The 24,027-nt window shown below is 53.9% G+C and overlaps 10 protein-coding genes across 10 annotated transcripts; 5 read left to right on the plus strand and 5 right to left on the minus strand.

Moving 5' to 3' along the window:
* Positions 1 to 562: 562 nt before the first annotated feature.
* On the minus strand, positions 563 to 2,401 carry CDEST_13668 (Putative SH3 domain, BAR domain, AH/BAR domain superfamily, SH3-like domain superfamily protein). The gene is made up of 3 exons (XM_062929824.1): positions 2,214 to 2,401; positions 858 to 2,103; positions 563 to 789 (listed from the first exon to the last, which is right to left on the minus strand). Exons 1-3 carry the CDS (start codon positions 2,247 to 2,249, stop codon positions 767 to 769), a joined length of 1,305 nt encoding a protein of 434 aa, XP_062785875.1. The 5' UTR covers positions 2,250 to 2,401; the 3' UTR covers positions 563 to 766.
* An 859-nt stretch (positions 2,402 to 3,260) lies between these two features.
* Positions 3,261 to 5,437, plus strand: CDEST_13669 (Putative aminotransferase class V domain, cysteine desulfurase IscS). Its single transcript, XM_062929825.1, has 2 exons — positions 3,261 to 4,424; positions 4,628 to 5,437. Exons 1-2 carry the CDS (start codon positions 3,324 to 3,326, stop codon positions 5,048 to 5,050), a joined length of 1,524 nt encoding a protein of 507 aa, XP_062785876.1. The 5' UTR covers positions 3,261 to 3,323; the 3' UTR covers positions 5,051 to 5,437.
* Positions 5,438 to 6,344: 907 nt separating this feature from the next.
* Positions 6,345 to 6,954, plus strand: CDEST_13670 (Putative CsbD-like domain, YjbJ superfamily protein; the record flags this gene model as incomplete). Its single annotated transcript, XM_062929826.1, has 2 exons — positions 6,345 to 6,641; positions 6,712 to 6,954. The coding sequence occupies 2 exons, from the start codon at positions 6,345 to 6,347 to the stop codon at positions 6,952 to 6,954; spliced, it is 540 nt and encodes a 179-aa protein (XP_062785877.1).
* A 671-nt stretch (positions 6,955 to 7,625) lies between these two features.
* Positions 7,626 to 7,980, minus strand: CDEST_13671 (uncharacterized protein; the record flags this gene model as incomplete). The annotated part of the gene is made up of 1 exon (XM_062929827.1): positions 7,626 to 7,980. The coding sequence occupies one exon, from the start codon at positions 7,978 to 7,980 to the stop codon at positions 7,756 to 7,758; it is 225 nt and encodes a 74-aa protein (XP_062785878.1). The 3' UTR covers positions 7,626 to 7,755.
* Positions 7,981 to 8,475: 495 nt separating this feature from the next.
* On the plus strand, positions 8,476 to 9,556 carry CDEST_13672 (uncharacterized protein). Its single transcript, XM_062929828.1, has one exon. It carries the CDS (start codon positions 8,790 to 8,792, stop codon positions 9,552 to 9,554), a length of 765 nt encoding a protein of 254 aa, XP_062785879.1. The 5' UTR covers positions 8,476 to 8,789; the 3' UTR covers positions 9,555 to 9,556.
* A 1-nt stretch (position 9,557) lies between these two features.
* On the minus strand, positions 9,558 to 11,404 carry CDEST_13673 (Putative carboxymuconolactone decarboxylase; the record flags this gene model as incomplete). The annotated part of the gene is made up of 4 exons (XM_062929829.1): positions 9,558 to 10,052; positions 10,125 to 10,219; positions 10,274 to 10,319; positions 10,379 to 11,404. The coding sequence occupies 3 exons, from the start codon at positions 11,402 to 11,404 to the stop codon at positions 10,167 to 10,169; spliced, it is 1,125 nt and encodes a 374-aa protein (XP_062785880.1). The 3' UTR covers positions 9,558 to 10,052; positions 10,125 to 10,166.
* A 585-nt stretch (positions 11,405 to 11,989) lies between these two features.
* On the plus strand, positions 11,990 to 15,670 carry CDEST_13674 (Putative peptidase M24, PH-like domain superfamily, FACT complex subunit Spt16). The gene is made up of 5 exons (XM_062929830.1): positions 11,990 to 12,228; positions 12,339 to 12,423; positions 12,486 to 12,607; positions 12,664 to 14,269; positions 14,324 to 15,670. Exons 1-5 carry the CDS (start codon positions 12,049 to 12,051, stop codon positions 15,433 to 15,435), a joined length of 3,105 nt encoding a protein of 1,034 aa, XP_062785881.1. The 5' UTR covers positions 11,990 to 12,048; the 3' UTR covers positions 15,436 to 15,670.
* Positions 15,671 to 15,676: 6 nt separating this feature from the next.
* CDEST_13675 (Putative CDC50/LEM3 family protein) lies at positions 15,677 to 18,169 on the minus strand. Its single transcript, XM_062929831.1, has 7 exons — positions 17,944 to 18,169; positions 17,791 to 17,827; positions 17,626 to 17,722; positions 17,178 to 17,571; positions 16,781 to 17,122; positions 16,565 to 16,727; positions 15,677 to 16,504 (listed from the first exon to the last, which is right to left on the minus strand). Exons 1-7 carry the CDS (start codon positions 18,041 to 18,043, stop codon positions 16,390 to 16,392), a joined length of 1,248 nt encoding a protein of 415 aa, XP_062785882.1. The 5' UTR covers positions 18,044 to 18,169; the 3' UTR covers positions 15,677 to 16,389.
* Positions 18,170 to 20,007: 1,838 nt separating this feature from the next.
* CDEST_13676 (Putative cAMP-dependent protein kinase regulatory subunit) lies at positions 20,008 to 22,752 on the plus strand. Its single transcript, XM_062929832.1, has 3 exons — positions 20,008 to 20,604; positions 21,155 to 21,798; positions 21,857 to 22,752. The coding sequence occupies exons 2-3, from the start codon at positions 21,313 to 21,315 to the stop codon at positions 22,556 to 22,558; spliced, it is 1,188 nt and encodes a 395-aa protein (XP_062785883.1). The 5' UTR covers positions 20,008 to 20,604; positions 21,155 to 21,312; the 3' UTR covers positions 22,559 to 22,752.
* A 38-nt stretch (positions 22,753 to 22,790) lies between these two features.
* On the minus strand, positions 22,791 to 23,729 carry CDEST_13677 (Putative pre-mRNA-splicing factor SPF27). The gene is made up of 2 exons (XM_062929833.1): positions 23,549 to 23,729; positions 22,791 to 23,480 (listed from the first exon to the last, which is right to left on the minus strand). The coding sequence occupies exons 1-2, from the start codon at positions 23,583 to 23,585 to the stop codon at positions 22,891 to 22,893; spliced, it is 627 nt and encodes a 208-aa protein (XP_062785884.1). The 5' UTR covers positions 23,586 to 23,729; the 3' UTR covers positions 22,791 to 22,890.
* Between the last annotated feature and the right edge of the window lie 298 nt (positions 23,730 to 24,027).

A 24,027-nucleotide genomic window follows, 5' to 3' on the forward strand; every position in this document is an offset into this window, starting at 1 on the left:
GTTTGCAAGAGCCTCAGCAGAAACCCTGTACCTCGCAACATGCTAAATGCAGGCTCTGCCCTTCTTCCGCTCCAACGACGGAAGAGCCTCATTCATGCCCAAGCACCGGGCTTTCTTGGACACAGCAGGCTCGAGAATCACCAGACAGACCACTGCTACCTGAGAAATGACGACAGGAAGCCAACGATCCAATTTTGAGCGTGTTTCCAGGAATCACATACGTGTAACCACTGCATTTTGCAGATGGACACTCGCATTAGTGTTGTGGAGAAAGACGCCACGGAAGACGTGAGAAAGGCCGATACTCGCAGCTGGAAGGTTTGTGATTGACAGCAGCACAGTGGTTGAAAAACAAAAGAAAAGTAGGTATGGATCAAAAGACCCCCCCTTTACTATGCCCACTACCACCCCTCTCACCACCGAAAAGCCTTCTGGGAAAGTGAGGCTACGGGTTTGTGTCACGCGGAACGCAACGAAAGCGACTTATCTCCTAGCCTTCTCCCCTTTCCCACCCTACATCCAAGTGTATCCCTCCTCTACTACCCACCCTGTCTTCCATCCCTTTCCCTCTTCACCCAATTCTTTTCCGACTCGAAATGACAGGCAATCCCTTCTGCGTACGCCGAAGACCCCAAATGCAAGTGTTTCGCGCTATCCCCCTCGGTGTCCCAACGGTCGTTCATTAATGTGCCTCTGCAACACAGTGTATTCGGACGAAGATCAGAGATGTCAGTTGCAGTTGGCGAGTGCGAACCACATTAGTGACTCAGTTCAGCTTGACGTAGTTTCCTGTGTAGACGACGTTTGGTTAATCTCTGTTCTCAATAAGACCGAAGGAACAACAGGCGGATATTTACCTGGGAACTGGCCAGACTTTCCATTCAACCTGCCTGTCCACCATTCGTTTTCGTTCTTTGTGCGACTGACGATCTCGATGACATCTCCGGCCCTGAAGCTCAAGTCGCCCTCTGCTTGTGCGGCATAATCGTACAAGGCAGTAACAGTTTCTGCAGCAGGTACGCCGCTGAGCCGGCTGGGCTTAGGCTTGGGTGGAGGTGGCTTCGACTTTGCTGCGGCGATGGCGGCGAGTCCACCGCCCGAAGTCCCGTTTGTTACCGGTGGAGAGTATGGAGGCGGAGGGTTAACTTCGGAGGTTTCGCCTTGCCGAGTGTAACCACCAAATTTGGAGGATGGTGCCGAGGTTGTTGCTACGGAGGTTGATGAGGAGGAAGGGCCGGCGGTAAGCAGGTGCTGCGGCTTGCTTTCGATCGCCGGACGGCCATATTTTGGTGGGCGCCTTTGGCCAGTCGTCTTGAACTTCACAATGGACAGGCTCTCGGCCTGCTCCTGGATATCGCCCCGTTTCTTGTGGAACGCCTCCAGCACGTCAAGAGTCAGATCGAAGTAGCCAATATCGCAATGCTGCATCTTCTCGTGTAGCGTGTAAAAGATGTTGAGCTGCATGTAGTAGAAAGACTGGAAGAGGGGCTGGATGAACTGCTGTTCGAGGGCGAAAAGGCGCGGCAGCTCCTCCTTGAGGAGATCATTGAAGTAGTTGAACTCTTGCGTCGCTTGCTCGACGTCATTCTCAGCTTTCCACAAAGCCTTTTCGTCCTTGGCGCTCCGTTCCTTCTTGTCCTGCAGCTTCTTGAGGGTTTGCCGGTGTCGGTCGTAGTCGAGCTTCTTGTGTTCGCGCTTGGCTGCCGTCTTGCGAATGACCTTGACGACGTCAAGCAGTTCGTTAGCCGGGCGAATAACCCTACTTTCGATCATCTCCAGCTCCGGTGCAAGAGTCTCTTGCAGGTCTTTGACGACGGCCTCATACTCTTCGCAGGCACGGATACCCTCGGGATTGCCGCGGACCTCCAGGCTGTCGGGATCCGACATGCGACCGGAAATGGGCTTGTAAATCTCGGTCATGGCCTTGCTGAACTCGATTTGGTGGCTGAGCATGCCGTTGATGGCTTCGAAATACTTCTTGGACTCATCGTGTAATCGCTTGGTCTCGGTCTCGAGCTCCTGAAACCTGCGCTCGGAATCGATGTAGACAGCATCCTTTGTGTGCTCGCCGATGTTGAAGCGGGACTTGAATTGCTGGGGCGCCTGTTCGCGACGAGAAAAGAGACATCAACAATCAGCAATCTCGTGTATTCCGTTGTCACGTCACAGCGCGGAACAGACGGGAAGACCCCTCAATTAGTGGAAACACATACCCGAATGACGCTTTTCTGGAAGCCCCGGAAGCTCATGGCGGGGTGGGATTGTGGTTGTGATGTAGCGGAATAGGTGTTGCAGAAAAGTTGTGCCAGTGAAGGGCAGCGGCAGTGGTTACCGCGGGATAAGGTCACGACGTGGGTATTCGTTGTTTGAGGGTATTCCACGTCCAACCTTATGAGGAGTGGGCTCTCGCAACCTGATTGTCGCTGGTGACGACGTAGGCGTGGCTGTGTCGGTCAGCTTCTGCGCAAGACCGCTTGGCTGTGGCGCATGCGATGCCGATGGACAGGAGCTAAGGCCTTGCTGTTTGGGAGCTAAGGTACCCAAAGTAGGTGCCTGGCGGGGAACGAACGGCAAGGACGGAAGCACGGTGAGTCTGTGAGGCAACAAACGTGTTCTGCGGTGATCACTCGTGGGATTCTGTAGACGGAACGGGTGGATTTAGAAAGAAGGTTGGGTGCAATGAAAGAAGTAGAAGCTTGAACATATTCAGAGTGTCGAACTGGGAAATTGAGCAATGCAAAGCAAAAGAGCAAGCGGAATACACTTGTTCGGTCGCGGCGATTGCGGTGGGCTGGCTGACAGGCTCACAACGTATCAAGGCGACTCCGAGAGCACGTCCCGTTTTCTACCAAAAGAACCTCGTACCCAGTCCGCATCTAGCAAAGGACCAATGCTTGACCCAGAGAGGCCTACCCAGTGTGCCAGTGTACGTTCTGTTTAGGTAATCAACAATGCCGACGCTATTTCTTCAGTAGTGCACCAGCCCTGGGCATTGAAGGTCGGCCCAGTCTTTGGCCTCTGCTTCTCGGAGGGTCGGTCTTGACAGGTGCCGTGACCGAAACCGCCCCCTTGACAGGCCCATATCTGAATGGGGAACGTCATCAACTGGAGGGGAAGCGGAGATCTGACCAATCACGGCTCACTTGTTTATCCCCGACCCCGAGGCGGTCGGAGACCCGATCGAGATGGCAAAAAAAAAAAAATACCAATAGCGAGGGTGTCAGCTTCTCCTAGAAATTCACTGCTCCCATCTTTTTTCTCCCCCCTCTCTACTTGAAGCTTATTTCCCTTTTCTTCCCTACGCCATTACCATCGACCACATAATGGCTAGCATCACATCCACCGCCTTCAAGCAGGCAGGTCGCCTCTGCCGACACACAACCGGGCCTGGGATCACCTCGCGAGGCATTGCCTCATTATCAAGGGTGACGACAGCCCCTGCGCAGAGATTATCTCAGCAACGCAGATATGTTTCCGAGACAAAGCGTGATAATGCTCAAGTCAACGTTGAGACCGCCATCAAACTTGACAAGAAGGACTTCATCGACGTCGTCCCTCAATCGCCCGATGCGCCAAATGTCATGGTTAGCCCCATGGCCGAAGTGCTAAAGCAAGTCACGACAATGGAGGAGGGCCAGCGACCCATCTATCTCGACATGCAAGCCACGACTCCTGTCGACCCGCGCGTCCTCGACGCTATGCTACCATTCTACACTGGTATTTTTGGAAACCCGCACTCGAGAACACACGCCTATGGCTGGGAGAGTGAAGAGGCCGTTGAGAAAGCACGAGAGCACATTGCGAAGCTTATCGGTGCTGACTCTAAAGAAATTATCTTCACCAGCGGCGCTACCGAGAGCAACAACATGAGCATCAAGGGTGTTGCGAGGTTCTTTGGCAGATCAGGCAAGAAGAGGCATATCGTCACGTCGCAGACTGAGCACAAGTGCGTTCTCGACAGCTGCAGACATCTTCAGGACGAAGGTTTTGAGGTCACATACCTTCCTGTCAAGAACTCTGGCTTGATCGACATGGACGAACTGGCTGCCGCCATCCGCCCTGATACCGCTCTCGTCAGCATCATGTCCGTCAACAACGAAATCGGCGTCATCCAGCCCCTGGAGCAGATCGGCAAACTCTGCCGAGAGAAGAAGACCTTCTTTCACACTGACGCAGCGCAAGCCGTCGGCAAGATACCAATGGACGTAAACGCTATGAACATTGACTTGATGTCTATCTCGTCCCACAAGATTTACGGTCCCAAGGGCATCGGAGCTTGCTACGTCCGCCGCCGGCCGAGAGTTAGGCTCGACCCTATCATTAGCGGAGGTGGACAGGAGAGAGGGCTGCGAAGTGGTACTCTCGCCCCGCCACTGGTTGCTGGCTTCGGTGAGGCATGCCGCATCGCATATGAGGAGATGGAGGTACGTTCTGGTTTGATTTTGTTGCTTGCTCTTTTCCTTTTCTGCCCTCCCTGGATGATGATTCGCTCTATACATGCATGGCTTTCTGAATGTCCCGTGACAAGGACGCCCATGTTGCTTCATAGCACCGTCTCTGATCCATCTCTCCGTCATCTGTCACGTTGGCTGCCAGTGTGCCGAAAAATTACTGACAAATGTTCCAGTACGACTCGAAGCGCATCAAGGCGCTGTCTGACCGCCTCCTCAACGGTCTCCTCTCCCTGGAACACACAACTCAGAATGGTGATCCCGAGCACTTTTACCCTGGTTGCGTCAATGTTTCGTTCGCCTACGTTGAGGGCGAGTCCTTACTCATGGCTTTGAAGGACATTGCCTTGTCTTCCGGCAGTGCTTGCACTTCTGCCTCGTTAGAGCCCAGCTACGTCTTGCGTGCTTTGGGCAACAGCGACGAGAGCGCCCACAGCAGTATCAGATTCGGTATTGGGCGTTTCACGACCGAGCAGGAGATCGACTACGTGCTTAAGGCCGTCAAGGAGAGGGTTGACTTCCTACGTGAACTGAGCCCGCTCTGGGAATTGGTTCAGGAAGGTGTTGATCTGAACACGATCCAGTGGAGCCAGCATTAAAGCATGGTTCTACATACTACACGCACCGGCGCATCCGACCTCGTCCATCTCGCTTTGAGTCCACGAGCGAGGTTCGCGCAGGACGTCGCCCGCATCTCTCCAAACCGGAGTTGCTTGTATTAAAACCCACATTTGAGATACCTAAACAGCCGGCCTTTCGTTTTTGTGCTCGGGGATATTGGAGTTGGGATTGGGGCGACCAAAGGGAAATGAGAAATTTGACCGGAATGTCCACCGGCGCTCGAGCTCAACAGGGTGACAATTGGCCATTGTTGAGGAACTTAACCTTGTACACTACTACCTATACATTACCTATCACTGGCATGAATGACAATCATGACACCCTGTGCAACGAACGATCCAGCAGATTAGGCAAACGGCGTGAGCTTGCGACGTTGCTGAGTAACCAGGACGATGTCCATTCTCCGAGAAAAAGCACGCGCATTATCGAATTGATTCCGTGCTATTGGACGCCTAAAGCTGCCAGTGCTCCGGAATGCACTAGCCCCGTGTTTTCCACTTGAACTCATGAAAGGGCCATCTGAGGGTGGGGCGATTTAGTTCCCCCCGACGTAATACAAGCAACCGATAGCGCTTCCCATCACGAATGCGAAAGTTCGTGTTCACGCGATCCAGGCTGACAGTCAGTTGCGTTGTTGCGCCATGCTCACGTCCGATTGTCTGATTGCCCGGGATGCACCTTACCAAGGCGGACGGCAGATGTGCATCATCTACAATTCCTCATTGGGCGACACGCTGGGGAAGGAGAAGGCCCTCATTACGTCTTTCGTGGGCTCACATGGCCACTGCAATACGTCTCAGCTTTTTCAGACGGCCAACAGGGAGAAGTTGTCTCGGGAAGGGGGCGTCGATGGCGTTGTTGGCTAATAGAAGGATGTTGAATTCGTGAAATGACATCATGTGCGGCGTGCAAGGTCCAAAGCTGCCCCTCCTTCCCACGTTCCTATCCACAAGGATCCCCTACCCCCCTTCGCGCTTTTGCATCCGGAAGGGCCTTCTCCAATATGACATCACACCTTCCGCTCAGCCTGACAACCACGATCGCGATTGCCAAAATTGACGATATTTCACATGTTGCATATGCTGGCTACCTCAGGACTAGGTACTGAGACCCTGGGGGTTTCCCGACTTTTGAGTAGATAAATACCGATCCATCCCCCTCAGCTCCAAACAACTTCTTGAACTACACAACAATTCAACAGATTACCTACATACAAATCCATCGACCAATCAACAAACCAGTCCCACCAAGCCAAACAACCCAAAAACCACTATGTCTGCCTCTAACGATAACACCTCCACCCTTAAGTCCTACGTTGACTCTGCCACCGGCGCTGCCCAAAACTTCGTTGGCTCCCTCACCGGCAACACTGCCGACCAGAACAAGGGCGAGGCTAAGCAGGACAAGGGGCAGGTCGAGCACGATGCGTCCCACGCTACCGCCAAGCTTCCTGGATTCACTGCTACCGCCCAAGGTGTGAGCAAGGACGACCCTGATCGTGCCAGCGGTTCCTGGAACCAGACCGTCGGCTCTGCTAAGGAGACTGTTGGTGGTCTCGTTGGCTCCGAGGTAAGATTTTTCAAGTCACACCCACCAGCGAATATTATCGTTGAAAAGAAGCTGACATTTGAATCTACAGAACCTCAAGCAGCAAGGCCGCGAGCAGAATCTTGAGGGTCAGTCGCAGGAGGCCAAGGGCCAGCTCAACGATTACACTTCTGGCATTGGCAACCGTGTCCAGGGAACCATCGGTAGCGCCGTCGCTGGCCTTACTGGTGACAAGGCTGGCCAGGAGCACTACCAGGGTCTGCACGACACGGGCAAGACGCAGCAGCGAGGTGCTGAGCACGACATTCAGAAGCAGGCCGAGGCCAAGCAGTAAAGTATGGACTCTGTTGCGTCACACGATTTGATTGGCATGAGCGATGCCTGGTGTGTTTACACACACATGGAATTTGATACCCCCTTGCACCAGAGAGAAGAATGCATACTTTTAAATAGTCCTACAAGTAGAGGATGAATCATGTCATCCACCTCACGCTTTGGTTCCTCGGCGTACGTTGCTGTGATATGAAGTACGATTGTGCATCTAAGAAATGGGAACCCGGTTTTCCAGACACATTGCTGCGCCTTCCAGATTGGGAAAGTGGGTTGGTGGGATGTCAGTGGTGATCCAGTGTTCTCGCCAGAAACGCACTGCATATTGACATGTTTCTAGAAGGGGCAAACGGTAAGCGGCAAGCCGATGGAGAATAGGGTCTGATTTCATTTGCTCACAACAAGGAGATAGATGGGCGACAAAATGAACATCGATCGACACCACCACATCTCTGGCGGCCTCGATTTTCTATCATGCACCTACCGGTGATCACAAGGAGCTAAACATCCCCGCTGACCTCGCTTTGCAGCGCAAGTGCATGCAGAACAATCTGGACGCCGCCGAAACACGCTGTCCCCAGCCTCTTGCAGACCTTGGTAATTAGCTAGTGACTTAGTGCAGGGATCCAAATATCGACCGTAGGTTGCAGCGTTCGGATGGCACACTATGGCGCTGGAAAACATGTAAGGTACCTGAGATTAAGGTGCTGGAGACAAGACAGCACTTCCCAACGTTGCACAGTCTCCCGTCTCCATCCCTCCTCATCGTGGTTTCGGCAAGCAAAGCGCACCAGAACCAGACATGCTATGCCATCTCAATATCCTCCTTGACCGCTGAACGTTGGCCCCTCGCCCGCTGCCCACCGCAATGCTGCGTTCCGGGTTCTAGCCCCTCCCAGCCCCGTCTTCTAATGGCTATCAAAAAGCAACCATCCGGCGCCAAAATTGCTGCTTCTTTTCCTCTCCAAGTGAGGGGGGGAACATGGGCCCTTGGTCCATGACATGCAGCGCAGTGAGTGGATACATCCATCCATCGTCTATGCACAGAACGAAGCCCCGAAAACGAGGGCCACGACGAGGTCGGTGCTAATGACAATATGTGCTACCACCGTTGGTCACACGTCCAGCCCTCATTGATGGGTGGCCCATCTCGCCATTCTCAAGTTCCCAAGAGGGCGCCGGCACCGGCGGATCGGTTCTAGAGCCACGCTCGAGTCGCAGTGAAGCCATGCTGCTGGATACAGATATGTTGGCCCCTCACCTGCTGTCCAGTGACAGGTGACTCGCTTTCACTTGCAGCTGCAGGGGAGGGCACCAAATTACCAACCATCGGGGCGTCGCATCCCACGTCCACGAACGGTCTCCGTACGAGAGCAGTCTCGGTGGTATTATTGGCTCATGCCGCCCAGTGGCTGCATGTCACAACAAGAAGATGCAAGGGAGATGCGCACCGGAGAGGGGCGGAGAGACGTAAGGAAGAGGAGGCATTATCTGATTGCGACAGCGTCTGGAATCGACTTACAGACCCTAACGTCGTACTGACGCACACATCACTACCTTTATTCGTACCTACCTCTCTGTGCCATTCACTACCCTTCCGCCGCGAGCCCTCCTTGCCCTCATGTGCGCACTTCTATAGTCATCCTCGTTGCCTCCTCTTCCCCTTCCGTTTTGCCCCGTTCCATCTCGCTTCGTTTCCCTCCGCGTTGCAGATCGCGCACATTCACAGACTCACTTTCCGACCACCAAACGCTGCTCCGTCGCATCATGTCGTGGTAGTAGCCCGCTGCCATTTGTCCCGCCGCTTACACTCTCCTCTCCCGTGCTTCATTCTCTGCCATGGCCGAGACCGAGGCCCGCCAGTGGACGATAGTCCTGATCCTGTCCGCACTCGTCCTTTCCTTCGTCGTTCTCTCCCAGATCCTGACAACATACGCAACTGCCTACCGTGCCGCTCCCAACGAAATCACCTCCTTCATCGATGCTGTGGACTTCTCTGTCGAGGAGAATGAGAGTTACGATCGCGACGTTGCCAGAGTCCAGCGTCTCGAGGATAAGCTCCGTCTGGGCCGCTTGCTGCGTGAGATTCAGAAGGGCGGCGACGACTTGCGCGAGGACATCAACTCAATGCTCCTCTCCAATGACACCGCCACCCTGCACATGAGCGCGCGGCTTCTCTGGGCCAGCAAGCGCCGCGACCTTGAGGAGCGCGTCCGCCGGCTAGATCTTGTGAAAATGCGCTTCCTCGTCGTGTACATGGGTGTGGTTGCAGAGCGGGCGAGTACCACGACGGAACGACAGGCGCCTGTGTTGACGCCACAAAGAGACACGGAGAAAACGCCCGTGTCTCCTTTCACGCCGCCCATGAATGCGGTGAACGCCAATTTGACGCGCGCGCTGACGGAGGAGATCCGCGAGAGGCCGCCGCTGAGGAGGTTAACCACCCAGGCCATCGGTCATCGCGAAAATACCGGAACAGGGCACAAGTTTGGGTGGGCGGGTGTGGTCCAGGAATTACAAAAGAGTCCTCGGATGCACAAACGACGCTCTTCTATCGAAAGGTCCATCGAGCAGGAGCTGGCGAATGCCAAGCTGACAATCTGAGCTGCGATGGATTGAAAAGGCGTTGCCTGTCGCAGCAGACGGTTGCGAGTGTAGACGGCGGCGACCACGGGCCCACGGGCCCACGAACAATGACGAAACAACGATACAATCGGCTTATGACTACAGATAACATGGTATGCACGATGTATGAACCATTGCAAATGCCTCCAGGGCGGATGGCACACGGTCTTAGCCACGCTCAATACCGGGGCCAGTATGGCATATTGTTTGACGACATCGACATCACTTGCTCGCATTTGGCATTTCTACACCTTCGATCGCAGACACGAATTATGAACAAAACCGCGGATGGGGGTTTGACGATAGGCGCACGGGGACACAGCGGAGCGGGTTGGGCTCTTGGGCGGATATGGTTTTCTTTTTAATTGGGCTCGCCGTTTCTTTGGGAGAACCTACACATCGCTTCACGTAGGTAGATGAGATACCCCTTTTCACGGCATCATTAAACCCCTTTTGGCCTATATGGCACAATCTACACTGTACCTCACCTGTCAGTGTCCTTTCCTTTGCCTCTTCAGGCCAAAGTGATGACCCTCAACCCCGACTTACCTCGCATAAGTCCTCGACGCTGAGACCCACCTCTGAAGGAGCTCAATGCCCAATAAGAGAGACATCGTCGGGACCGGTGCTGTTCCTCTCGCCAACTACATGTTTGTTAGAAGTGGTTGCGTATCAGGCACTGGAGATCATCGTCTTACCATCAAGGGCCACCAAGAACCGGCTCACGCAGTTGTAGCATGCAACCTGCATCAGTTTGTCAGCCCACGCCCCCTCTTCCTAAGCCATTAATCAGTCTCACTTACCGTCGTTGTAATTTCTACAACCTCCCGCTCGCTAAACAAGGCCTTGAGCTTTTCAAAGGTCTCATCCTTGACCCTGACGTTCCTCGTCATTTCGTCCGTGTACACCAGCACGGCCCACTGCTTCTCGTTCAAATACAGGGCGGGTCGGGCGTCGAGTTCCAGCGGCGACTCGGCCTTGACCGCGTCCATGGCATCTGCCGGGACACCGGCGGCGACGGCCAGCGGCGCGTGGTGACCCCACTCATACCAGGCCCGGTTGACGACGGCGACGCGCGAGATGGCGAGCTCGCGCAGGTCGGCAGGGATGGTGGTCTGCGTGCGAATAGCCCCAAGGAACGAGTTCCAGCCATCAGCAACGGGCGGGGCGTGGAGCAAGGCCAGGTCTAGAGGTTGCAATGGCCGCGGGTTGCGACGGGCCTGGATCCGGGAGACGATAGCGGCCTCCTCGGGGGTAGAGGTCGGTGGCGGGTTGGGGACGTAGGGGATGCGCATTTTGCGTCTGGGGGCGACAGGTTTTGTCGTTGGCTGAAGAAGTGCTATTCTCTTGAAGAGGCTCAGAAACCTAGGAAGGGGGGGCATGTAAGAACCTCTATGGGAGGAAATGAGCTTGAAGTTGCAGGTCTGAGTTGACGTGCAAGGCCCTGACTCTTGATATCTTATATTGTTGTATTCCGGAGGAGCGCGGGGTTGTAAATCCCGTCTCCACATCCCGAAAATCGGGCGGGCCGAGCGAGCGTTCTTCCCCCTTTCTCTACCACCCGGTTGAATGCTGTCCCGGCACTTTGTCGGTGTCGGGTCGCCATTGATTCTGGCCCCGGCGAGCCTGGGAAGATGTCCGTTGAAGTGTCGGTAGCGGCAGGCGATTTCCAGTGGAGAACTGGATGACACGCTTGGGGAAAGTATTGCAGTTCGCGTGACAAGTCTATTGAAATGCTGCGAGTAGACGCCTTTGTACAGCGTTTCGGCTATGAACCGATTGCCACTGCGATATGTAACACAACGCCGCAAGCCCGACCAGCCAAGCATGTCTGGGTATCTAAGTGGCTAGACGCCTGGTTTCGACTTTGCAAGGTCCTGTAATTAAGAAGCTTCACCATGAAGGTTGCAGCTCAACGAACCCATTACAGAGACACCTGCCGACCTACCTCCCTGGGTGAAGGGTGCAAGAAAACATTAGAGAGATGATCAGATGCAATATCCACTGACAGTCATTGCGGTTCTAACATCATGAAGCATTGAGTCCACCTAATGCGCACCTCAAAACGTAAAATTGGCGGCGGAGGAGGCGCCGACTTTCTCATGACCCCGCCTGCATACAAATCTGCGATTGTTAGCATCCTCAGTGATAGATGTCTGCGGGGATCTCGCGAAATTAGGTACGGGTGTTGAATCTTTGGCTTCCTTACGCTTCGGGCAAGCTCGCCCTTGAACAGCTCCTTTCTCGTCCACTAACAAATGCCCACCCACTGGAGTTTAGGCACCTACCTACCTAAGGTACCTAACCCAGGCCAGGAAAAGGGAGGCGCGACGCGGTCACGTGAACTGCTACTGCCTTGCCCAATTTACGCGGTGGATTTTTCGGATCTCGCGTCGCCCCAGCAGCAACCTGGATCCTTTCGTTCTTCAACCCCTTCCCTGCTACCCTATCCGTCACTCACCTCGCAGCGACGATGGCGGAGATCAAAATCGACAGCAAGGCTTTCCACGAGCGCGTTACGCGCCTTGCGGGCGCCTGGAAGAACGACCTGCGATCCAAGGATGGCAACATCTTCCATGGCGCCTCGTCCATCGTTGTCATGATGGGCAAGGTGGAGGAGACACCCGAGCTGCACAAGAACAACGCCATGCATGTCAGTCGCATTCCCTCCCACCCACAACGGCGCGAGCTGTCCAATTGCGTCTGCCATCATACGGTGTAGAAAACAAGAGAACTGACCTTTTTCCTGCTTCGTAACAATAGTTTTGGCTTCTTGGCTACGAGTTTCCTACGACGATGATGTTGCTGACGACCGACAAAATATACATTCTGACGACTGCGAAGAAGGGTGAGGAGTTTTCGCTATCACTGCGTCACACGTGCGATGAAAACCGGCTGACGTTAATACAGCGAAGCATCTTGAGCAATTGAAGAACGGTCGATTCCCGCTCGAGGTTCTCGTTCGAGGCAAGGACGCAGCTGAGAATGAGAAGCTGTTTGTCAAGCTTGCCGAAGTCATCAAATCTTCGGGCGTAAGCCGTTGCCCTTAATTCCACATGCCTCAACTACCACTAACACAGACCTGCAGAACAAGGTTGGCACCATCGCCAAGGACACCTCCAAGGGCCCCTTCGTCGAGGAGTGGAAGAAGGTCTTCGCCGACCAGTGCAAGGATGTCGAAGAGGTCGACGTTTCCCAGGCACTTTCCCAACACGCCTTCTCTGTGAAGGACGAAACCGAGCTCCGAGCCATGCGAACTGCGTCCAAGGCCTGCGTCGCCTTGATGACCCCCTTTTTCCTCGAGGAAATGTCGGACATTCTTGATAAGGAGAAGAAGGTCAAGCATAGCGCATTGGCAGACAAGGTCGATAAGAAGCTCGATGACACCAAGTTCTGGAAGACGGTCGAGCTCCCCAACAAGACCAAGCTTCCTCAGGACCTCGACCCTGCACAGCTGGACTGGGTTCTGGGTCCGCTAGTGCAGAGCGGTGGCAAGTACGATCTGAAGATGAACTCAGAGAGTAACGACGATATTTTGCATCCTGGCACTATTGTTGCTGCTATGGGCCTGCGCTATAAGTCGTACTGCTCTGCCATCGCTCGTACCTACCTGGTGGATCCGAACAAGTCGCAAGAGAGCAACTACAAGCTTCTTTTCAACATCCACAACATGATCCTCAAGGAGGTTCGCGACGGTGTCGTCATCAAGGAGGTCTACAACAAGGCCCTGAGCATGATCAAGGCCAAGAAGCCTGACTTGGAGAAACACTTCCTGAAGAACGTCGGCTGGGGCGTCGGCCTGGAGAATAGGGACCCGACCTTGATCCTCAACGCGAAGAACTCACGAGCACTGAAGGACGGAATGACCCTTGTCATCACGACCGGCTTTAGCGACATCGAGAACCCCCAACCCCAGGACAAGAACAGCAAGATCTACTCCTTGGTCATTACTGACACAATTCGTGTCACGGCAAGTGAGGCTGTTGTCTTTACCGGCGAGACTCCTATTGATGCGGATTCGAATTCCTTTTTCTTCAAAGACGAGGAAGAGGCCCAGCCGACGCCAAAGAAGGAGAAGAAGGATTCTCGAGTTGGCGCTGTTGCTACGAAAAACATCACTTCTACGAGACTGAGATCTGAGCGAACCACAACCGTCGATGATGACGCGGACAAGAGGCGTCGCGAACATCAGAAGGAGTTGGCCACAAAGAAGCAGAAAGAAGGCCTCGCGCGTTTCTCCGAGTCTACCAGCGGGCAGAACGGCACCGAGGTGAAGAAGTTCAAGCGTTTCGACTCGTACAAACGTGACAACCAGTTCCCCCCAAAGGTCCGCGATCTGCAGATCGTCGTCGATGCGAGAAACGACACGGTCGTTTTGCCCGTCATGGGCCGGCCTGTTCCCTTCCATATCAACACGATCAAGAATGCGAGCAAGAGTGACGAGGGTGACTGGTCGTTCCTGCGAATCAACTTCCTGTCTCCTGGTCAGGGTGTAGGTCGGAAAGACGACCAGCCTTTTGAGGACGCTTCGGCTCATTTCGTCAGAAGCTTGACTTTCCGTTCCACAGATGGTGATCGCTACCAAGAAATTGCGACCCAGATCTCGAACATGAAGCGGGATGTGAACAAGAAGGAGCAGGAGAAGAAGGAGCTGGAGGACGTTGTCGAGCAAGACAAGCTTGTCGAGATAAGAAGTGAGTTGAATCTCTTTGCAAAAGCCCTCGCGCTGTTTCTAACAAAGTGAGCAGATCGTCGTCCCGCCGTGCTTGACAACGTCTTCATCCGCCCCGCGATGGAAGGCAAGCGGGTTCCTGGCAAAGTGGAAATTCACCAGAATGGTATCCGCTACCAATCCCCGTTGAGCACCCAGCAACGTGTCGACATTCTGTTTTCAAACGTCCGCCACCTCTTCTTCCAGCCATGCCAGCACGAGTTGATTGTCATCATCCATATCCATCTGAAAGATCCCATCATGGTTGCCAACAAGAAGAAGACCAAGGATGTCCAATTCTACCGGGAGGCAACGGACATCCAATTCGATGAGACGGGCAACCGCAAGAGGAAATACCGTTACGGTGATGAGGACGAGTTTGAACAGGAACAGGAGGAGCGCCGGCGCCGCGCCGAACTCGACCGCCTGTTCCAAGGCTTCGCCCAGAAAATGGCCGAGGCCGGAAAGAACGAGAACCTCGAGGTGGACGTGCCTATAAGGGATCTTGGCTTCCACGGCGTGCCGTTCCGAAGCAACGTCTTCATCCAGCCTACTACCGAGTGCCTGATCCAAGTCGTCGAGCCGCCATTCATGGTCATCACCCTTGAGGACATCGAGGTTGCCCATTTGGAACGTGTCCAGTTCGGTCTCAAAAACTTTGATCTCGTATTCGTCTTCAAAGACTTTACACGACCACCGTACCACGTCAACACCATTCCAGTCGAATTCTTGGATCACGTCAAGGAATTCCTGGACTCCTCCGACATTGCCTACTCCGAGGGTCCTCTCAACCTGAACTGGCCGACGATCATGAAGACGGTCACGGCCGATACCCATCAGTTCTTCATCGACGGAGGTTGGTCCTTCTTGCAAGCCGATTCCGACGACGAGGATGCGGGATCTGAGGAACAGGAGAGCAATTTTGAGATTGAATCCGACGAACTCGAAGAGGCTTCGGAGTCGAGCGAAGAGGATTCTGACTTCGGCTCCAACGTTTCCGACGAAGAGGATGACGCCGAGATGAGCGACGAAGACGAGGGCGAGGACTGGGATGAGCTTGAGGCTAAGGCTAAGAAGCGTGACCGCGAGGATGCTCGCGGCGGTGTCGACGAAGACGAGGCCCGCGGCCGCAAGAAGCGGAAGCACTAAGCAAGGTCACTTTCCTCGTATCTGGTATAACATGAAGACTCGGTGTGCCGTCGATAAGGCCAGAGGCGACCTCCGCGAGTGCGTTGTTCTTATTATCATGTCAATTGTAACATCAAAATTGTTGTGTAGGCGTCTTGGAATGAGGGGAGGAAAGGTCTTTTGGTGATCATTAGCCCGCCTCCCATGGGCGGCGGAACGACGAAACAGATAGCTTTCTTTTTTAATCAAATATTCCTGCATGGATAAGCCGGCCGTTCCAATTACTATCTCATCCCCATCGCGATGTTTTCATACACAAGGTATGACGCATTGACTAGTGGCCTGCGCGTGTCGACAGCATACATCACTGATTTCACGCGGCATGCATTGGTGGCTAATGGGATAGGACCGTGATGATTTGCCGGTCTATCCTATTTTGAGTCCATGAACTCCGGATTCCTTGGTAAGCTAAAGAGGGTTTGGTTTCTGTTCCATTTTCTGCCGATTGCCTACCTCGTCCTAGTTCCTGTGGTGTGGGGTGTGAGAAGCCCACGCGAAGACGGCACGCGCAGGAAATGAAACCCCCAAAAAGTCATATGGGGATAGGAAAAAGCAACGCACGTTGACAAGCTGGTGAGGAGCAGCAGCAAATAACAAAATACCCCCCCATTTGAGTCCTCTCCTAGGCAGCGGGAGGCGTGGGTGATGTAGGGGAGGGGGGATGGGCCGAGTAAATCCTTAGGCCCCCATTACTCATACAAATTTCATGTCATTCCATACAAAACGCCGCAGGCCATGCCCCCGCAGGTCCACCACCCGCCGGCCTCACAAAGGTGACAGGGGAAGAACGCGACGCTGTTCCTCGACCGACGATGCGGTGACGCTGTATGCCAAAGCAGTCGATGCCGTGGAAGGGTTGGTGGCGTTGGAGGCTGTGCGGTTGCGGAGAGGGCGCTGCGATTCATCCTGGGCCTTCTAGGCGTCGCCGGGTCGTGCGTCGCGACCTGATGCCACTGCCGAGCTGGCACCGGCGCCCTGCTTGGACCCGGGCGCGTTATTCCATGAGAGATAGGTGTGGTCGCCCAGCTTTCTATTCGGGGGTCAGCGGTTGCCTTTCTGGCTTCAAGATACGGGGGATATGGCTACTCACCTCGGCTTGATAAGATGGGTGACTGTGAAGACAACGCCGAGAAGAATGCACATGCCACCGACGACGACGTATGCGATTCCAAGGAAAGGGTTTCTACCACCCATGATTGTACGCGTGGTGATGACGATTGACTTGGTTCCCTTGTACTCCGTTGTTGGGAAATCTAGAAGATGTCAGATATGACTGCGTAGCACAAAACCTTCCAGAGTAACTCACTGTCCGTAATGTTGACTTCGTAATTGCCTGTCACCATGCTCTCGTCGTCGTTCCGCTGGTACAACTTGCTGAAAGTCGGCAATCCAGCGGTTCTCATCCAAACCTGGAAAGCAGGCCACTTGGAGATGTCTGGCGGAAGGTGATCAGCGGTGTAGTTTGGGTAGCGGACTCTCCAGTTCGGCGGCGGCACAATATCTTCGGGGTTGTACTGGGTTTTGCCGTAAAGATCGGAATCGGACGCCCAGGCGATGTTCTCCTCGGTTGACATCGGGTATATCGAATCCCCCTGCAGCCAGCGGGGCGAGGTGAATGTGTCGTTGAACATGGAGTTTGCAATCAAACCTAGCAGCTTGTTAGCCTACGGACAGGAGAACTCGAGGATAGTGTCAGGCCTTACCACAGGGATAGTAAGGCTTCTGGGCTTCCGAATCCCACTCGAGGGGCTCGCAGGAGGAACTGTTGACATTGCTGGCGGATTCCGCATTGCCCTTGAGTTGCTTGTCGTAAAAGGACGCGACGTATCGCCGGTGATTCTGGTAGAAGTTTGTAAGGTGATAGTAGAACAACACCGGTGGTCCCATCGGCTCAGGGATGTAGAATTGAATTGTGCATTGCTTCGCCGGGTACGTGATCGGTCCGTCCTTGACTTCGATGTCCCTTACAGCCCACAGAGCGTTCTTTGTCTGGGCATCGCTACTGAACGCAGTGCTAATGTACTTTGAGTCCATGGCCTCAAGGTTCTCTGTCGCTTCAGTAAGGCAGTTGGTGTAATCGATCCGGATCTCCTTGACCTACGGGCGCATTGGTGAGCGATCGCTCCAGAACTAAGAAAGTGCGTAACCTACCTTTGAACTTGCGTAGAGTAGCAATCCACCGATGGGGGCGAATATGATGCCGATAATGAAGAACAGAGGCAAGACAGTTTTGGGTGTCAAGATTGGTCTACAACGGTCAGCCACCGAGGTCTTTTGCGACGATTTGTCGCCGCAGAGCAAATCTCTCCAACTTACTGCCATGCCTTCAAACGCTGCTGCCGAAATGCCGTATCTAACCAAGAGACTCAGTGTCAGCACTAATATCCTCATTGCATTTGAATCCCAACGCTTCCGCTTCCGCGACCGCCGAGAGGAGGAGGTTGGCATTGTTCCGGGGCTTCCACATACTTGCCGGTCGGCGGCTCTTCTTCTTGTCGTCCTTCTTCCCTGTATCATGTTGCGGGTCGATAGAGTCAGCGTGGTTGACACCAGGCGATGGTTCGGGCATCTTGGGCAATCGTGCACTCTTGTTTGGGGCGCGCGCGATTGAAATGTTGACGAAGGGAATCAATTGCTGTCAAGGAAGTCTGGGCTTGGGACGCACTTGCCCGGCAGGACAGGAGGGTTGGAAGTCAGCAGGAGCGTGGCTTGGCATTCAATGCATGGATTGAGCCTAGCGCTGTGGCTTAGCGGACCACTGTTCGTCAGTCAGTCAGTCAGTCAGTCACGAGTACAGGCGGCAGGCTCTCCAAAGTTCTTGATCACAGTGCATAAATGCACTCACTTCTTAACAACCAAGCCCAACATAATCCACATGTGTAGGGGACTAAGAAACACCTCTGCATTCAGCAAATACAAATGATGGTAGTAGAGTAGCGCTGACAGACAGGATGTTGACAGTGAATGAGGTACCCTGTTCTGATCTAATAATATCATTTCGATAGAACTCCACTGCTCCACCACGCGGCTTTGCAATGACATTCAACCCTGGAAAGGCTAGATACAGTAGAGTAGAGTAGGCATATAACTGACGTGCATGACAAAACACTGCAGGTGTTAGAAGACAAGCAGACAGTTGTTTGTTATTGGATTGTCCTCATAATTGAGGATTGAATCCAACATTTTGTTTCCAACCTTTTATTTCCGTTTTCTTCCATTCTAAGATTGTGACTCATGGTAAGGCAAGCCGTGGAACACTTCTTGTGCTATGGTTCGTGCACCTCTGGCTTTATTACAGGAATCAGTTTATTTTTGCCCCCTTACTCGTTCATTTTATAATGAAACGTGTACGGAAATACGCGATCAAAATTACACGCCCGTGTCCCTCCTTCTTTCCATCACCAGTCATGACTGTTCTAGTGCGCTACACGGCTAGAAGAACTGAGAAACAATCAAAAGTAGTGATGAGACGTCAGAAGTGCGGGATCAAATATTGTGCCGCCGGCCTACTTGTTGTTTTATTAGTCGTCACGTCGTGCATCGAGAACGCGCATTCATGCAGGGCCCAGTGAAACACTAGATTTAATAATTTTGGCATTTGTATGGTGTTGCTTTAGGCGAGAAACTGATCAGCAAAAGTTGACGGTTTCTGGTTTGCAGTCATGACAAAGCTGGACAAAAGTGGACAGAATCTTCAAGCGTCTACGAAGATCTGTTTCCGAAACAGATTTGTCGGCGGCTGAAATCTCTCATCATATATGCTGGAACAAAAACACGAAACGACGCATTCGCAAGCCAACATTAGGTGTTGTCATCAATCGCAACGTGGCTGGCTTTGGTTACACGAGAGACTTGGCTGTCTGAGATGAAATCGACAAGTCGCCCAGGTTTACCAGGCGAAAGCAGCATGCTGAGACGGGACCTCTGCTGGGAAAGGGATCGGGCTCCCCTTGGCCACAACCCAAAAATGGCCGTACCGACTGTGATCAACGGGCTATCGAATGAACGAGCCACTGACAGCCGAGTTTCAGTGAGGGGCATTTGCGGGCGGACGGGGTAGGCCCACCGAAAGCGCCCTGAAATTCCACGGGAGGCTGTCCCCATGATGACATGGCCGAAACCAGGGGACCCAAGGTGCCATGAGCTTGAGGCCTTGGAGAGACGGGAGAGCGAGGAAAACGGTACGTACCTATGACTGTCCATCCCTCCAAACAGAGGTAATCGCTGACGCGAGGAAAGGTGAGCCAGTCAAAAGTGGCGCTGAGAGCTGCACAGAATGGCAACCGAAGCGGCTTGGAAGTGGAAGCTGAAGCCCGGACACTTCGGGCTGCAGGGAAGAAGAACAGAAGCGGACCACAAAATGGTCCGTGCGCCTTCTAGAACCCTTCGACGCCCGTGACTGGTCGGCCGGGGCAGCAAGGCCCCTCAAAAGCTAGGACCTTACCGTCACCTTGAGGAAGGAGGAGGGGGAAGGAGCAGCATTGATGAGCACCAAAAGGAGGGGAGCACCTGCTTCTCTGCCGCTGTGTTTGACTGGAAGCAGCGATGCGTCAAAGGGGCCCTCCCGTGCCTCCTCCTGCTTCTCGACTCCCCGCCTTCTTCCCCCCATCCCAGAGTAATCCTCGTCCCAAACCGAACCCAAAAAGCTTCCCTTCCCTTGGCCCTTCCGCTTCCTGTGCTCCTCCATTTCGTGCCCCCATCCCGTCACCTCCTCCCGCTTTCCTCGATCAAGGCACTCAAGCGAACGCTATCCTCGTGGCCTCGTCTCGCACCCGGACGACAGTACGAGAGCAGTAGATACAGAAACCGGCCGCTTACCACACCCCCCCCCCCCCCCCCCCCCGGCCCCTCCTTTACATACTGGCCGCATCCTCATCCCGGATCTTCATTGCTACACCGCACGCCGTGATCTTTCTTTCTCTCCTCCCCTCCTCTTCAACCCACTCAACCAAGTCGCCAAGCATTTTCTCTTGGTTGACAGCTCCTTCGGTCTTGCCAGTCCTTCGTCTTAGGATCTGGTTAACCACGACTCCCTACTCTCAAGATTCCGTGGTCAATATCACGGATGCTCTCGAGCTCCCCACTCCGACTCGCCATCGTCCACTAGCTAGCTTTGTACACTGTCCTCCAGTAAGTGATAGCTCCTTTCGTGGCCACGCGCCGATCCAGCCCACGTTCGATAGTCCAACCCGTTCACCATCGGCTCCCTATTTCTTGTCATCCCGTTTCTCCGTCAGCTTCATTGTATTGCAGCAAGATTGTTGCGTTCGCCGGTTTCTTTCATCATCAACCCACAACTCGGAAGCGTTCAGTTGTAATTCCTATCTTGTTCCTGCCCCCCTGACCCCCTTCTGTCACTTCCTTGGCAACATTTGGGCATGTAGTCATCCCTCTGCGTCACCTTTGCACGATCAGTGTTGTTTTCCCACTGAGATCTGCATCATTATCCTCTTGGGCTCTTCGAGTTGTAGCCAAGGAGCCGTGATCAGCTCGGGTCCTGCAGCTCGAACGCGGGGACGAAGCACCAGGTAGACCTACGCTTGCACCCTGCTCATCAACCCCACCAATTTTACCACATTCTTTGTCCACCACCCTGATAACCTCGGAGACGGGGCAACTATCCAGCATTCCTTCCTATTGCTTCTGCCCATTTTTCCCCAGTTAACATTGACCAAAACAGGACGAGTCCTCAGTCCCGATTCTTATACAAAACACCTCCGTTCAACGCCCTTGAACTCTGCGCCGACTCGTACCGACCCCTCAGCAGCTAGCCCCGCGAAACGAAAATCCCATATACGAAACGAACTTGTTTGCACAAAGGCGTCCTACACCAGAAGAATGTCGGGCATGTTCAAGAGTCCTTTCGGGGCTAACGCCAACCCTTTCGGAGGGCCCAGCGATGGGGCCCCGGCGGGAGGCAACGCCATCCATCGAGTCGTCGAGGAAGAGGAGAACGATACCGTCACGTCTCCTACGTCACCAAATTTCGGCATGAACGCAGGTTCAATGTTCAGCGGCCCATTTGGAGGCGATGCGGCCAATGACGCTCCGCCGTCTGCGCTCAGAAGCCCGCCCAATCCAGAGAGCTATCCCGCCCAATACAACTTTGGCCGCCGAACCTCGGTCTCGGCCGAGTCGTTGAAGCCCAGCGCAGATACTTATGATAATTGGTCACCGCCTTACCACCAGAAGAGCAAGGAGCAGCTGGGCCGTCTGCAAACTGCCATTGAAGGCAACTTTCTGTTCAGTCATCTGGATGATGAACAGAGCGCTCAGATTCTGGGTGCTCTAAACGAAAAGCCCATTCCTGCTAAGGATATCAAGGTAACATGACCTCCGTGTCTGCATGGCGCTCGAGCCGGGTTCTGACAATTTACGATAGGTTATTAGCCAGGGCGACGCTGGCGACTTTTTCTACGTAGTGGAGAAGGGATCTTTCGATGTTTATGTCAACAGCAGCGGCAACTTGCAGCCTGGTCCCGAGGGCATGGGCCAAAAAGTCGGGACTATCCAAGCCGGCGGCTCGTTCGGTGAATTGGCCCTGATGTACAACGCTCCTCGCGCTGCAACCGTCATCTCGGCCGAGTCCGGATGTACCCTCTGGGCGCTTGACCGTCTTACTTTCCGCCGCATTCTCATGGAGTCGACGTTTGCTCGGCGACGGATGTACGAGAGTTTCCTCGAAGAGGTACCCTTGTTGCAGAGCCTCACGCCGTATGAGCGATCCAAGATTGCCGATGCGCTGGAGACTCAGAAGTACGCACCTGGGGAGATCATTATCAGGGAAGGAGACCCCGGACACTCGTTCTTCCTTCTGGAGAGCGGTGAGGCCGATGCGTACAAGGGTGATAGCAAAGAATCCGTCAAGCACTACAGCAAGGGAGACTTCTTCGGCGAGCTCGCGCTTCTGAATGACGCTCCTCGTGCCGCTAGCATTGCTGCGACGACGGATGTCAAGGTTGCTAGCCTGGGCAAGAACGCCTTCCAGAGGCTTCTTGGTCCCGTCGAAGGCATCATGAGACGGACGAAGTACGAAGGCGTCAAAACTGGTGTCGAGGAGATGGATCCGCTCCAAGCGGCCTAAAAGGGATAGAGGTGTGGTAGGTTTTTTCGTTTTATCCAAGATTGGATGGCAGGCTTTGGGAAGGTTGAGAGTGGACCGTGAAGATTCACAACGGCGTTAGCGGAAACCCCTTACCCTCGCTTCCTAAGAGACACGGCTAGTGACGTCCAGATACCTGTTAGTAAAGAATAGTTCATCCACAACTTTGCTCTGACAGTGGGTGATTTGAGGGTTGGGAGGTCCCCCTGGTATCATTGCTTCTTGTTGGTACATGAAAAGTGAAGAACGAGCTGGCAATCCTCATCAACTAGTACGACCTAGTCCCTGCCCACGCCGGCGCAAAGCGGACCGCACTAAGCCTCTCTTACTCTCAATTCTTCCAGGACCTCCCTCCTCAGTTGCTCAACGGCAATCTCGGTCTCCAAAGTTCTTCCAACCCCCTTCTTCCAAGTCTCCTCCAGTCCCTTCATCTCAGCTGCCACCTCCTCCTGCTGCCGTCGACGAGCAACAGTCAATACATCGATCAAACGCCTCGTTTCGGCGAGATCCCGCTCAAGAGTCTTGAGTTCATTCTCGAGTTCCCAGTTGCCAATTAGCCAGGCATTCTTTCCCCATTTATCCAGCAAACTGAGGTTCTGAGCACGAGCATCGAGATAGGTATAGGAAATGTATGCCTTTTGAAGAGCGTCGGCAAGACGCTGACGGTCCTCTGGTGTCGATAGTTCCCCAGAGTCCGCGAAAGGCTCTTGTGTTTGGTAGCGTTCGAGGTCGACGGCCTTGAGGGGTTGTTGGGAGGCAATACGCTCGAGCTCGAGCTCGATGAGAGGAGAGAAGGTCGGTTCTTCGTAGGTCGGTGCAGGTTTCGGTGAGGATCTGGATAGCTCGGCCCTAATCAGGGACTCGGCAGCTTCACGTTCCGCTGGTGTGGGCTCGTCATCAATGTCTGCGGACGTGTGATGTTAGTTGAGATGGCGAGCGCGCGCGCGGCGGAGCATGCGAATAACAACGTACATGGAAGAGACTCGTGGAAGGCGTTCAGGGCGGACATTGTGCGAAGAAATCCCGATGGAACAGCGCTGTATCGAAGAAGAGGGCCAAAGATATAGTGTCAATCGAGCCGATAAAATACCAACGAAGCAGTTTCGAGGGTTATGGACGATGGCGTAATTCAATCTGTCGACGTCAACCAAAATGCACGCGAGGCTGCCACGAACTGAGGTCTAGAAATTTGGGACTTGGACCGCCCGATAAGCAGATAAGCTGGCTACAAGGAAGTGAGCCCCCCTGTTTGCCAAATGGCACAAGTGGAATGTACTATGTATGTAGAGGCACGGTCATCCGCCAGCGATGATTGGCCTGGGTCCGTGCTTGTCCGTCCGACCCAGCTTCCAAGTTCCAGGGCAGACCGAGGGGAAACCTGACGTGCAAGCATAGCGTTAGTTGGCGATCGTTCTTTTGGCAGCCTGCCGACCATGACCTTTCCTTCTTTT

Source organism: Colletotrichum destructivum, chromosome 9 (assembly GCF_034447905.1).
Source record: "Colletotrichum destructivum chromosome 9, complete sequence".
In the NCBI taxonomy this organism is placed as follows: Eukaryota; Fungi; Ascomycota; class Sordariomycetes; order Glomerellales; family Glomerellaceae; genus Colletotrichum; species Colletotrichum destructivum.

Coding starts and splice junctions, on each gene's coding strand:
- CDEST_13676 (XM_062929832.1), top strand. CDS start 21,313: ATGTCGGGCATGTTCAAGAGTCCTTTCGGGGCTAACGCCAACCCTTTC. Junction 21,799..21,856: donor TTCCTGCTAAGGATATCAAG/GTAACATGACCT, acceptor AATTTACGATAG/GTTATTAGCCAGGGCGACGC.
- CDEST_13674 (XM_062929830.1), top strand. CDS start 12,049: ATGGCGGAGATCAAAATCGACAGCAAGGCTTTCCACGAGCGCGTTACG. Junction 12,229..12,338: donor ACAAGAACAACGCCATGCAT/GTCAGTCGCATT, acceptor TCGTAACAATAG/TTTTGGCTTCTTGGCTACGA. Junction 14,270..14,323: donor CAAGCTTGTCGAGATAAGAA/GTGAGTTGAATC, acceptor CAAAGTGAGCAG/ATCGTCGTCCCGCCGTGCTT.
- CDEST_13675 (XM_062929831.1), bottom strand. CDS start 18,043: ATGCCCGAACCATCGCCTGGTGTCAACCACGCTGACTCTATCGACCCG. Junction 17,572..17,625: donor TACTCTACGCAAGTTCAAAG/GTAGGTTACGCA, acceptor ATGCGCCCGTAG/GTCAAGGAGATCCGGATCGA. Junction 17,123..17,177: donor GAAGCCTTACTATCCCTGTG/GTAAGGCCTGAC, acceptor ACAAGCTGCTAG/GTTTGATTGCAAACTCCATG.
- CDEST_13669 (XM_062929825.1), top strand. CDS start 3,324: ATGGCTAGCATCACATCCACCGCCTTCAAGCAGGCAGGTCGCCTCTGC. Junction 4,425..4,627: donor TCGCATATGAGGAGATGGAG/GTACGTTCTGGT, acceptor CAAATGTTCCAG/TACGACTCGAAGCGCATCAA.
- CDEST_13668 (XM_062929824.1), bottom strand. CDS start 2,249: ATGAGCTTCCGGGGCTTCCAGAAAAGCGTCATTCGG. Junction 2,104..2,213: donor TCCAGAAAAGCGTCATTCGG/GTATGTGTTTCC, acceptor CGTCGCGAACAG/GCGCCCCAGCAATTCAAGTC. Junction 790..857: donor AAAGTCTGGCCAGTTCCCAG/GTAAATATCCGC, acceptor TCGTCTACACAG/GAAACTACGTCAAGCTGAAC.
- CDEST_13672 (XM_062929828.1), top strand. CDS start 8,790: ATGGCCGAGACCGAGGCCCGCCAGTGGACGATAGTCCTGATCCTGTCC.
- CDEST_13677 (XM_062929833.1), bottom strand. CDS start 23,585: ATGTCCGCCCTGAACGCCTTCCACGAGTCTCTTCCAT. Junction 23,481..23,548: donor CTTCCACGAGTCTCTTCCAT/GTACGTTGTTAT, acceptor ACACGTCCGCAG/ACATTGATGACGAGCCCACA.